The sequence below is a fragment of the Syngnathus floridae genome, chromosome 6, assembly GCF_059516105.1.
Source record: "Syngnathus floridae isolate MCC-2025c chromosome 6, RoL_Sflo_1.0, whole genome shotgun sequence".
Lineage (NCBI taxonomy): Eukaryota > Metazoa > Chordata > Actinopteri > Syngnathiformes > Syngnathidae > Syngnathus > Syngnathus floridae.
In genome coordinates, this window is record NC_142418.1 from 7810001 (window position 1) to 7823984 (window position 13984).

Below are 13984 nucleotides of genomic sequence, written 5' to 3' on the forward strand. Positions count from 1 at the left end.
ACATTCTCCATCTCTCTCACGCACACACTTACATTCACGCACACACACGCACACAGCGGCAGCATCCTCTCTCTCAGCGCGACTCCTCCTCCGAGGATCGGGAGTAAACCCAGTCAAACTTCCAGCAGAGAAGGGATTCACAACAAGAGAACAGAAAGGTAGGTTAAAAAAAACAACAACCTTCTTCTCTCTCTTGATTTTACTGGATGAACGAGAAAAGAAATTGCCCGCCGTCTATGTCTGCAATCGGTGTTGAACTTTGACTTGTTTTACTTCCACGGGTGACAAGAGGACACTTTTTGGTCGGTGGTCCTCTGCAGCATATGCGTGACAGACAAGCTAAAATGATGCAGTGGTGTTTGAACTTTGTGAGGAAAGGCGCCCCGCCTTCTCGTGTGTACAGGTGGATCATATGATGACCCCACGCTTGCTGTCCTGCCTCAAAATCCTTTCAAAGTGCTCTCCCGCGTCAACAAATCGTCTGTTTTTTTCTGGCAAATGAAGGTGCAGAAGTAGCAAGCGCTTGCATCAAATCTGCATGAATTATGTCACGCCGTCTTTGCAATAGGCTTAACTTTCCCGTCTGTTCGAATGTGACACACTTTAAATCAAACGAAGGTTGAGAGCTGCATCTTACTGTGGAAATGTGACCTTGATTTCTCCTTTTTTTGAGGGATTGAATGTGCGTCGATATTCATATTTGGGACTGACTGTAACATTAGGTAAACCTGCACGTCTCGAAAAAAATTCTGCTGTTACAAAACGGCATCTTGAAACGATCTATCTATGCTAAGCTCATTTTTAAAATTTATTCTAGACTCATATACATATATAAACACCTCATCATTGTGTTTTGTTATTTTCACAACAAATTGAATTTGAAATTAGAAGCATACTGTTCAGCCATTATTCAGTTTACATAAAAAAGGATTTGGTGGGAAAACATACTTGTTATATCCATCATTCCTGCTATTTTTCTTTACGCTAATTTAATTTGGATCACTGTTTTGCTGGAGCTTATCTCAGCGGACGTTGGGCAAGAGGTGGGACATACCCTGGACCCATAACCATGCCAATCGCGGGGCAAATATAAACAAACAAGACGGTCACATTTGCATTAATGGACGATTAAGAATCATCAATGAAGCTAACATGCAAGATTTTGGAATGTGGCTTGAAGTCGTACAGTGTGTGTTATTTGAACTTTTTCATGGTAATCAGTGTCACTGGCTCTGGTGCCTTAATTAGAATGGACACCCACATCAAACTTTGATGCCCACATTAGACAACAAGGGCAAAAATAAAAGCTTGACCATTTAGTGTCGCCCATGTTAATGGGATACGCACTTCTGATTGGGCCTCAAAATGTCTGATTTACCAAATCTCAAGCTTAGGTACTTTTTTACGTGTAGACGCATTTACCTAATTTCACGTCGATCGGTGAAACTGATGTCGGGGTTACTCCTACAATGTATACATTATCACTGGGATACTTTAAACTCGCAGCTTTTGGGGCACGTGTTTGTTGATTCATTTGCCATAAGAATGATAAGCATGTTATGGCAGATAGATAAACTCCCCAGGTTAACGAGCTCTCCACAAGTTAGCTTGTTTACCTGCCAGTTGATTAGAAATGCATGCCGAACCATGACGATGTTGGGGTTCTCTGTATGTAAATTCCCGTTTCTAGTCATACACACACTGTTGATGCTAACGTCACAAAAGTAATAATTGCGCTAAAATGTAAGTATTATTATATTTGTATAAACTGATCCAGTGCATTGTCTTATTATTATTATCTTAAAAGACTATGTTGATCTTTGTAGATTACCTGGATGACTGACAATCTACATAGACTTAAAAAGTAGTATAAATAATAATAATTGCTACTCTGACAGAAAGTGAAAAATATTTAATGGGACTTTATTCTTGTTAGGAAGCTACAAGGCCACTCACGCACACACGCACGCATGCACACACATACAGATACACACATCCACACATGTATTTGTGTGTCTGTGATAAGGGCAGTAAAGGTGGACCCAAAAAAGTGTGGGAGTGGGCGTGAGTTTTTGATTCCGTGTGGTAAACCTTGACAATACGTGTATGTGTGCATGCGTGCGTACGTGCGTGCGTGCGTGCGTGCGTGCGTGCGTGCGTGCGTGCGTGCGTGCGTGCGTGTGTGTGTGTGTGTGTGTGTGAGGTGGGAGTAAGGGGTGCTGGTGGGGTGCTTGCACTCAGCACTGTATTTGTGTGTGTTCAAAAGCTGTGTGTTTTGTGAGAGGGGGCGAGTCTGCAACATGGCCTTGTGTTTCAGCACTTCTGTGCTCAGGAATATGCTTACATGAGCTCCTGTTGGAGCACCTTGATGATGCTGACATGTGTGTGTGTGTGCGTGCGTGTACATGTGTGTGTGTGCGTGCGTGTGTGTGTGTGCGTAGCCTTGTAGTTTCCCCACAGCACCTCTCTCTGGGCTGTGCAGCATACAAGCTCAGCAATAGGAAATTTGGAGTGATGCTAGTGTAAGTGTGTGCCATATGCGAAAAGCCAAATAAAAAAAAAAATCAACACTATACTGTGGTTTAGAATAAGTCTCACGAGAATTTGCAAATGTCTCATAATTTCTCAATCTCCTTTTCAAATTTGAGGCATAAATTCTGTTCCTGGTTGTATGATTGGCGTGACAACTTTTGTCACTGCCATCACTGGTATCAGCCAAGAAAGTAAGCCAAAAAATAAACTAAAATAGTAGTATTGTGTTCTGTGACAAGATTAGCACTAAACATTGTTTCTCTGGCTTTTTCTGTTCTTTAGTAATCAGCAGTAGAACATGGGTTGTTGTTTTTTCTTACCTAGTAGTAGAGAAAACATGTTTGAGAATAATTTATGCTTTTGTGAAACAACAAAACCAAGACCATGAAAAGAAAATAATTTAGTTACAAATATACAATTAATAAATGAGTAACGCTGACTAACCACATGGCTCGTGTTGAACATTTTTTTTTATAAAAATGCCGTAAATTGTTAAATCCATTGATTGTGCTGTCTTTTCTCATAATTGAAGCACAATATAAAGTAATTTCTTGTTGCATTGCCTTTTTACCTCAAATTCAAGTTGAAGAGTAACCCACACAACTCCTAAAAAGTGTATCAATTTTTCAGATGCATTATGATTCTAACACTAAACTAATTATCTTGGAGGCTTCCTGTAGTGCTCTCTGCTTTTCAGGCTTTTTGTGTGTGTGTCTGTGTGTGTGTGTGTGTGTGTGTGTGTGTGTGTGTGTGTGTGCTTGCGTGTGTGTGTGTTTAATACTTTGCTGTTTCTTCTGCTTTAATGATGAGTGCCTGAAGATCGCTGCTGCTTTTGTCTCACACACACACACGCACACGCACGCACGCACGCATGCACGCGCACACACACGCGCACACACACACACACACACACAGTCTCAATAACGGTTTGCAGTGCTCCTCCACACCCGCCCTCCTCTACATTCAGCACCATTCATAGGCAGACGTTCACTGAGCGAGGAGGAAAGTCCGGTGGGATGCACGCATGCGATGTCTCTGCGAGAGAGATCAGACTCTTAAATAATTGATGAAAAGAAGGAGAGAAGAATGTACAAGCATGTGTGTGTGTGTGTGTGTGTGTCGTCATTTGTAGGTAAATAAGTAGTGAGACATTTGTGGCCTGTCCACAGCTAAAGTGGCAAGGTTGTCTTCCTGTCCAAATGTTGGCACTGTGCTATAATCCCAATTTGACCAAAGGGTGTACAAGTGGGTCACTGTTTGGATTGGCCCGGGCAATTATGATAATCACCACAATCGATTTTGGTGCTTTCTCTGCTCCCCTTCAAATTAAAAGTTTTGATGGTAGTACTGATTTTTGCCATCTTCTGCTATTTTTCATATCCTCTTTATAAAATGTTAAATAATATTACTGTGGCTGTGTTGTGACCGTCTTCTGTTTTTTGTAATCAGATCTACATGTCGTGTCTGTTTGAGTTTGTAGTCCCTGTAGCACCTCTTTGTGGCTCCACTTGGAAACATCCTGTGGCCACCCCTGGTGCTTCCACCGCCACTCAGGGTATGAATCAAACTGGAGCCGGGGGCAATGCATTTGAATGATGCTCCACCATTGTTCCCAGGGTTGCTATGTGACATTTAAGTTTGATAGATGTTACACACAGATGGCTAATTCTGCCTGTGACAAGCCAGCCGTCATCCGGCTGATGGAATGGTTGGCTGATGGATGGGACTGGCTTTTTTAAGGGTCGCCAAAATGAGGGGAATCCATTCGGACTGGAGCTCAAGTAGAATGTACGTTACTCCACGATGACCTAACATTTGAGAGATTCTGGAATATGAGCTCAAATCATCTTGTGTGGCGTTTCACCCTGGGTTTTGTCTGCGTAGTCCGACGCCCGAGACTCGAAGACTTTAAATTGTCCATAGATGTCAATTAGAATTCAAATCCGTAGAGCATGATGTTTGTTGTTGTCTTTATGTGCCTTGACACAAGCTGGCAACTGGTTCGTTGATTGTCAGTGTACCCTGAAATTGATTGACACAAAGTCTCTTGTTTGTCTATATCAGGGTTGGGCAATTCCCGTCCTCGGGGTCTGGTGTCGTGCATGTTTTATATGTCACCCTACTACAACACACCTGAATCTATGTTTGTCTTCAATAGGTGTGGGAATGATGCTTTAGCTGCAAGCTGCCATCTGTTCCATTGCTTCTTCCTTCAGGTAAGACACTTACTCGTAACTCAAGTCTCATCAAATGACTATTATCCCATTTTGTTCAGTTTTAGAAAATTCTACAATACAATAAAATACAATACAATTTTATTTACGTAGCGCATTTCACAACAGATGCAGATGGAACAAAATAATGACTACAAAGATAGTGAATACATTAAATTAACAAGTTATTTTAGACTAATATGACAAATTATAATTAGACTAACTAAGGAAGGAAATTGGAAGCTTGTTCTTTTTGAGAGTACAGTATGAGTGATGATGTCACATGCAAGAAGTGTATTTTGGTTCTGCAACTCTACCAACTTGGCCAGACAACACTGTACAACACTTAACGCTGGACCGTTTCTATTGTTAGTTAGATGTGAAGAGTAATGTGTTGGCTCTGTTAACCCCAAGACAGCAACACCACAAAAGTTTCCTTTCACCAAATAGAAGATACAATTTGGCCAATTTTGAGGAATGCACGTCGTTCAGAGACTCAGCTGCTTTTATATAACAACACCTCGACATCTCTTATGTAAAAGTTCAAAACAAAGCATATACTGGAGCTGTTGTTGAGTCTCAATGCTGCATGCATATCATCGCACAAATCAACTCGCCTCCTGCGGGTTTATGAAGGCGAGAGCGGCTCGATCATACAAATCTCTCTTCAAATGTCTGATTAGCGCCTGGATCTTTTTTAAAATGGTCGTTTAATGTTGTTTGCTCAGCATTTCAGACGTCTGTAGCAAAGAGAGAGAAAGCGCAGAGGAAGAAGAAAAGAGAGGTAGCGGCATAGAAATAGTCTGCTTTTAGGTCAACTCCTTAGTTAAAGGAGCCGCAGAGGTGTGTGTGTGTATGTGTGTGTGCGAGTGCGTGTGTGTGTGTGCTTGCTTGTGTGGGCGGCTGTTTGTCTTTACGTGAGTGTCATATTACAGAGTAGAGTGGTAAAGAAATGGCAGCCGCCTGAAGAAAAATCTCTGCTGCCTACATCCAAAAGGGAAGCTTTCATCCTCCTACCTGCCCACACACACACACGCACAAACAGTCACATTCAAGCTTGCATTTATAGGCCCTACCTTTAGGATTTTTTGTGATCGTAAAAGAAGACATATTGTACATTTTTATCATAACTGAAAATCTTCCCAGGTGTCTGTGACATGTTTTCATCAAAATACCCCAGAGAACAAGCATTATTGTCAATTATTGTTCTGGCAAAGCTGAAATTAACCCATCAAATGTGATTCTTAACTTGGCACTTTTGACCCCGCCGTCTCTATTGCATGGCCAACGGCAAATATGGCCTTTGTTAATGGGCGGGGCTTCTTGCTGCATCCCGATTCTGGAAACCGCAAAAAGACACGATCCTCCATAAATACAGGAAAAACGCAAATGTTATTTTCTCTCGTGGAGGCAGCACTTCATAATCATTGCTGCCCAATTGCGCTCCAATTAATGTAACAGATCTGTATTAATGGTGCAACCAATATTTTACTGTAACCCTTTGGTGCCACTGTGGTATATTGATTACAAGAAAGCATAATGATTTGAGATTCATGTAGAAAAAACGAGTACCTCACCGCATGCATATCTAGAGGCATCTATCAGCAATTATATGTGAGGCTACTTAGTCAAAGCTTTTTGCTGTTAGCGCAAAGCTAAACCCAGTCCCACTGTGCTACCTGCATTAAGGCTAATAACGGAAACATTATTACTGGTAAATGACCCGTGATGTGTGTATGATTCAGATCAAAACTATGATTCAGCTGAATGTTGGTATTTTTCGCAAGTAGGGGGAAGCAGTGTGACCTTTTCCATCGACTGATTGCGACCTTCATGTTTCACTTACACTTGACCGTCATTACAATGCAGGCCAGACCGCCGAGCTGTGCCAGGATCGATATGATCAGTTTTCTGTGTAACACGTGAAGGTAGATACAATTCAGGCAATTCCAGACCCTTATTGCATTGATTCTGACCTTTTATGCAACTCATTGATTCCATTAAAGAAGTTGTTGTCAAGCTTCCCAAGCATGATAAGACCTGCTTTCTAATAATACAAAAGCCGCCCCAAGAAAAACATTTTCTTTAACGTGAGAGGCCATAAATGACTTTTTAATTGCTTGTAAACAAAAAGTTGGGTCTCTGGACTAACTGCCCACCTATCAAGGGTGAAATTAAATAACCAAGTAAATCTATTGTGAGCTGCCAAGTTCCCAAAAAAATGTGTCTATAAGTAAACTGTGAATTGTGATGAATTTGCATAATACTGCACCCACAATATGTTCTGACCGGTGCTTTGGCTATAGCCCCGTCAGAAATCTGTGTAGTCCCAGTTGAGCCCCTCCAGCATTTGATTTGACATTCTAAAATATATTTATGAATTATTTTCTCAATCCCCCTATGTATTGCTCAAACCCCCAAAGATTTACACATTTCAATGTCATACTGATTACACTGAAACATTGACAGGTCTGCTAAGCAGAGCTTCAGTGAACAAACCAGCAGGCACTCAAATAACCGATTTTTTTGTTTGTTTTTGTAGCGGCAGTGGCGGCTGGTCAAAAGAGGATACGAGGGTTTCCTGGCGGACAAAATATTTTACCTAAAATATTTCAACAGAATCACATTCAGTTTACATATATGTGATGTGTCGAAGTTGTTTCTGTGGTGCTCCGCTCGATTATACCAATTTGTGCTGCTTTTTCTCTAGTTTTAGTATTTAAGGTGAAGGTCGGGTATCACGTTAGTCAACACAGCAGCCAAAACACACCCTCTGATAACTTTGATTGAGTCGTGAACTTGCTAGTATCAGATGTCCTTGTTGTCACACACACACACACAATCGTCCATACACACATGCACACACTCGCCGGGGGAGAGTGGAAAAGTGTTGCAAGCGAGATCAGATTAGAGCATCTTTTCTGATTTGTGCTATGAGTAGTCTCATGTATCGAGCAGCCATCTAAGCTGTCTGATCCTGATACAATGGATACACACACACACACACACACATACGCACATGCACACCCACGCACAGCCTGAAGAAGGAAAAGGTTGACCATGTGATCTAAAGGATAGCTGACTGGAGATCAGCGAGACACAATCTTCAAACAATTCCAAATCCGTGTTAGTCATGGCAGCAGATGCATCACTGCCTACTTTCTGATATCAAGATATAAAGTCCATCTTATATATATGTGTGTGTGTGTGTGTGTGTGTATATATATATATTGCTTGCTCGTTCGCACACATTATAATTGATCAAGTTGACTTGACTTCTATTTTGCAGGGCTGATGTCCTCATGGTGCATCCCTCAACACGCACTTCTCTGCCTGTCATCGTCTAGCGTTTCATGGACCTCCAAGTGACCCCCACCGTTCCACCCTTAGCCCCTCACCCCTAACCTTCCACCCCCTCACCCTGCCCCACTCCCAACCTCCAATCATGGTGGCCCGTGCTCTTGTGGTGGTGATGATGTGTCGAGGCGTGTTGCTGTCTGTCGGAGACCCACCGCCGTCCCGCCGGGAGATCCGCATTGAAGGTGACCTGGTGCTTGGCGGCCTGTTCCCTGTGCATGAGAAAGGAGGCGGCATGGAGGAGTGCGGCCGTGTCAACGAGGACCGAGGAATCCAGAGATTGGAGGCCATGTTGTTTGCTATCGACGCCATCAACCGGGATCCCGTTCTATTGCCCGGGGTCACGCTTGGCGTGCATATCCTGGACACGTGCTCGCGAGATACCTACGCACTGGAGCAGGTTGGTCGCATGTGCAATGAAACTCTCTTAAATGATTAACTGGTTGCAAGCCAGTCGCGGGGCACACATAGACAAACAAGCATTCACACTCTCACCTAAGGACCATTTGGAGAGCTCAATCAGCCTACAATGCATGTCTTTAGAATATGGGAGAAAACCGGAGTACCCGGATGAAACCCACACAAGCACGGGGAGACGATGCAAACTCCACACAGGAAGGCCAGAGCTAGAATTGAACCCTGCATATCTGAACTGTGAGGTGGACGTGCTAACCAGTGCCCTGCCGTGCCTCCCTATTATTATCATTATTATTATTATTATTATTATTATTATTATTAATTATTATGATTATTATTGGTGGCTCGGTGGCGCACTGGGTAGCACGTCCGCCTCACAGTTAGGAGGGTGCGGGTTCGATTTCACCTCCGGCCCTCCCTGTGTGGAGTTTGCATGTTCTCCCCGGGCCCGCGTGGGTTTTCTCCGGGCACTCCGGTTTCCTCCCACATCCCAAAAACATGCTTGGTAGGCCGATTGAGCACTCCAAATTGTCCCTCGGTGTGAGTGCGAGTGCGGATGGTTGTTTGTCTCTGTGTGCCCTGCGATTGGCTGGCAACCGGTTCAGGGTGTCCCCCGCCTACTGCCCGATGACGGCTGGGATAGGCTCGAGCATGCCCACGACCCCCGTGGGGACTAAGCGGTTCAGAAAATGGATGGATGGATTATTATTACTATCAATGAGAATATGCTCATTGTTCATTTGGTGTACAAGTACTGTATGAAAAGTTCTGCCTTTCCAAATCTAATAACGCTCACCATGGACTGATTCCCCAACGTGCAGTTTTAATGAGTGCATTCTTGCAGGCGCTGGAGTTTGTGCGCGCGTCTCTCACCAAGGTGGACGACTCAGAGTTCATCTGTCCAGATGGCTCTTACGCCTTGCAGGATGACAACCCACTCGCCATCGCTGGCGTCATCGGTGGTTCCTTCAGCAGCGTCTCCATCCAGGTAACACAGGACGCTGCACACATGGCAGCCAAAACGGAATGTTGCTCAGATGAACGACACAGACTAATTTTTTTTTTTGCTTACTATGCTTTATTTACTGCATTATTTAGTTATGATTACAGTTACTCAGTTATAGTTACTTAATTCATCACTTAAATACAGCAAGTTACATTCACCAACTTGTTTCGATATTTAAAAGCAAAAGCTTAAACGTCAAATTAAATGCATTTGTTTGTTGTTAGCTCAAAATTTCACCGCAAGGCTGTGATGGGTGATTTACTTATCTCTCTACCTGTCATCTTTATAGCCTTCGCCAGGATTGTTTGTCTGCTTGTGTTTGACCAGTTTGACAGCCAATAAATGACAGAAGACTCATTTTCCTCCTTCATGGGGAAAATTGCTTGTTATTGCGTTTGAGTGCACGTGGTGTTATTGATTCAGCGGAATTAATACAATTTTAAGGATTGCCAAGGTATCTGCTGATAATGGAGTGTTACGGGGAAAATAAAATTCTGACTACAAAACTATAACTACAAGTATTCATTACAAGGAAGAAATAATGACTTTTTTCCTCACGAAAGCATGCATTCATTCTCATATTACGACTTCATTTCTGGAAAATTCTCTTCCTTGAAAAGATTACTATTTGTAAAATATTGCTACCATGTACGATTTGTACAATTTTTTCATTTAATGTAATGGCTGAAACTTAGTTTATCATTTTTCCAGATTATTTTATAAAAGGTGTGTATTCTTTTTTCATGTTCATATTTTTGTTTTGGTTTTCCTTAACATTTTTTCTAACCATCTTTAACTTTTGTCATGTTCCGTGGAATCAAAACATTTTATCAACTCAATCACCTAACTTCTACTGCAACTTTATTGATTTTGAAATAATGACTCTATTCTCACAAATCACCAGTTTACTACAACATCACAGAATTTTATTTGTAGTATTTGCTCAACTTAATTCTTATAAAATTATTAAACTTTTCTTCTTAAAGTTGTAGTAGGTACAACTTTATTTTTTCAAAACAAAACAACTTTTTGCTCTTTTGTACTCATAGGTGACAATTTATTATCCCATCAAGACTTTTTTTTACGTGTATTAAGATTTTCTCCTCTTCAAATTTCTCCATTGTACTCATAAAATGTCTTCCCTTAAGGACCTTTATCCTCTTAAAATGTTCACTTGATTCCTTTAATATTATACTGCAAGCCGCTCTATTTTTGCAGAAGCACATTCTGCATTTCCTTAGAGGTTTTGCTTTGATAGACACGAGAGAAAGAGAACGCGGAGGGCTGATTAAGCATTTGGCACCTGACAGCTGGCTTGTTTGTAGACCTGTTATGTGCATTGTGAGGCATCTCTGCCGGCTATTTGGAGACTCTGTGCTGACCTCAGCCTCCTCCTCCTCCTCCTCCACGTCTTCCTCTTCCTCTTCCTCTTCTTCTTCCCGTCCTGCTGCGTCCAGAGGCAGCTGATGAAAACACCCCAGAAGTGTGTCTGCTGCTGGGAATCCAGTCTTTGTTGCGCATCACTCTTCTTGCTCAAGTTAATACGGCTATTGTAATCACGTGTCAGGGATTTGCCAAGAGTGCACCAACATTAGGAACACTACAAAGAATATTTTATTGGAAAAAAAAATCCAAAACAAAAAATCTAATCAGAAAAAATGATACATCATTAGGATGAAAATATTGGATGAAAGGTAAAAATATATATAAAACATCTTACCCAAAAATGTTTGATGACAAAAAAACTATAGTATGAAATAATAGGTAATAATAGATTAAATATCAAATATAAAAATAAATATTAGCTGCAGCTTTTCTTGTTTTGGGGCAATCAATTGTCTTGTTTCTCAAGTCGGTGTGACTCCTCACATGTATTTCTCATTGAAGTGTTTACATTTTACCAATAATCACAGAATAGGTATTCTTCCTAATGCACGCGAGTGTGGATGTGACTTGAATTTCAAACGGTCTCCACACTGCACCAATTTTTATTGAATGTTATTTTTTCGTATCAGCAGCACATTCCAATAGTATCCCGGCCGGCTCCTCAAGTGTGCTGCTTGTCCTGCTTGTTCAGGGGGCAACTAATGGAGCGATGTGCCTCTGACCTTCCGTGACATTTAAATCAACGCCCAGTTTGAAAGCTTAAAACCTGCCCACGCCGTCATAAGCAGCCATCAATATGTCTGACTCTGTGCGTGGGAGCGGGCGGGTGGTTCATATCACCATTTTACTGAACAAAATAATCATGAGAATGCCAAAATATAAAAATGATATTCTGGGATTTGCTACTGGGAAATGGGTGTGGCATGATTTTTTTTTCTTTTGACGCCTTACTCACATTCTTTTATTTTTCCCTTTTATCGTATTCTTTATCTTCTGCAAAGAATTGGTAATGTAACTTAGTGAGAATTGCTGTTTACTGAGAAAACAGATGACAAAGGTTTTTGCTTTGCGGCTTGTTTTGAATTGCAAGCGTTGTCACTAAATTCATTGATTTCCTATGTATATTTATAAATATATATTATAAAGTTTTGGAGGTAGTATTGACAAAAATTCAAGACCAAAAAGCTACAAATAAATACATAAATACCAAATATTATGTACCATGATTACAATGAGCAAAAATATTACTACATCACAAGATTGCGATTTTGGATTTCTTTTTTTTTGTCCAGAACTGTGTTACACTATTGCATCCATTCTCCCTATTCCTTTTATTGTCTACCTAGGCAGCAGACACACTTTCTTCCCTTTTTCTTCTTCGTCCGTTGCTTTTTTTTTCCATTGTGCCGGATCACAGCAGATGGGAGAATCCATCAAAGAATGGTCGTGTGTTTATTTGCCTCATTATATGCATGTTTGATTGTGCTGTTTACATGTCTTTGAGGGCATCTGTTCGTGTGTGTGTGTGTGCGTGTGTGTGTGCGTGTGTGTGTGTGTGTGTGGTTATGATGTTTCCACTGCCTCAGATGCTCATATGATGCATGAGTCAGTCCTGCGTGAACTTTTAGTGCGAGTGATCATTAACAATTCAAATTAGCTACTCGATGCATTTCAATTAGCTCAGTAACCATTCTGTTAACTATGAGGTTCGCCCAGCAGCTCACGGGTCGCACTGCACCACACCACAGTGAAATCACAGTGAGAGATGACCAGAATATCATCATTCATAACTAGTGTGAAGTGATAGGTTGAATTAAAGAAAGCGAAACGTACAAGACTACCACATGACTGTTACATACTGTGTACATACAGTACATACAGTACGTGTGTGTGTGTGTGTGTGTGCGTGCGTGCGTGCGTGCGTGCGTGCGTGCGTGCGTGCGTGCGTGCGTGCGTGTGCCATTCTTCGCTCTTTATTGGTATCCTCACAGAATCCTATTATTCATAATTGCCGTCAGCAGCAACCTTCCAAATATATTGACATTTTATCTTTGAAAGGGGGGAGAAATGAATTAATTAAAGAATCTTTTTTATGGGTTTTACACTCCAAGCTTCTTTTTTTTTTTGATGAAGGGCCAGCAGTCATTTTTGATCAAACTTTCATTAACGTGCTTAATTAAAAACCGACGCACACATACATAGGACGCGCTGGCCAATTCAAAGCAGCGAGAAGAGGAATGCAGAGTGTGCGCTTGTATGTGTCCATGACACTGAATAATTCCACATTTGATGTATTTTGACATTAGCGAAACACATCAATTAGCTCCTCTGTATACCCTTTTTTACTTGCCGTCTAACTAGGAAGATTCCTTAAAAACAGGCATTGGGGGATTTTCTGGTGACTGTTGTGCTGCAAAGGGGTTGTTTTCCATGTTTTGGAGGGTTTATTTTGTTTTTTCTTCTCACTGGGCTGTATTAGAGATCTGTGAAGGAAGTGTAAGGTACACTAGTTTTATTTAGCTCGACTTCTTTATTGTGTGGACTTGCCAAGGGCCTCTGTTTGCACATTCATAAAGTGAAATCAACATTGTCAAACATCCAGGGTGATTTATCCGCTTTTTTTCCCCGCTTCACAAAACAATTTTTATGACCAAAATAATCTAATGGCTGAAATGAGACTTTTGACACAGAACACCAGTTCGGCATAACATTGATATCACCTATGACACAAAGACCTCAAGATTTTGTCAACTATCCTTTATCCAGGTTGCCAACCTTCTCAGGCTCTTCCAGATCCCCCAAATAAGCTACGCGTCCACCAGCGCCAAGCTCAGCGACAAAACCCGATACGACTACTTTGCCCGCACCGTGCCACCCGACTTCTACCAGGCCAAGGCCATGGCGGAGATCCTGCGCTTTTTCAATTGGACCTACGTCTCCACGGTGGCGTCGGAGGGTGACTACGGCGAAACGGGCATTGAAGCCTTTGAGCAGGAGGCCCGCATGAGGAATATCTGCATTGCCACGTCGGAGAAAGTAAGATATGATATGATTAGGATACGAATCATATCAC

At 41.7% G+C, this 13984-nt stretch overlaps 1 protein-coding gene across 5 annotated transcripts in view; it reads left to right on the forward strand.

Moving 5' to 3' along the window:
- Window positions 1-13984, forward strand: part of grm3 (glutamate receptor, metabotropic 3) — a 162256-nt gene that overhangs the window by 133411 nt on the left and 14861 nt on the right. For 2 of the 5 annotated variants that reach the window (XM_088379075.1, XM_088379077.1), the window contains 5 exons: window positions 57-158; window positions 4691-4748; window positions 8035-8502; window positions 9364-9507; window positions 13678-13947. In XM_088379075.1, coding sequence (XP_088235201.1) covers window positions 8191-8502; window positions 9364-9507; window positions 13678-13947 — 726 coding nt within the window. In that variant the 5' untranslated portion in view covers window positions 57-158; window positions 4691-4748; window positions 8035-8190. Of the gene's footprint in view, window positions 159-3876; window positions 4088-4690; window positions 4749-8034; window positions 8503-9363; window positions 9508-13677; window positions 13948-13984 lie in introns of those variants that run through there. The other 3 variants (XM_088379078.1, XM_088379079.1, XM_088379076.1) reach the window with 3 other exon arrangements.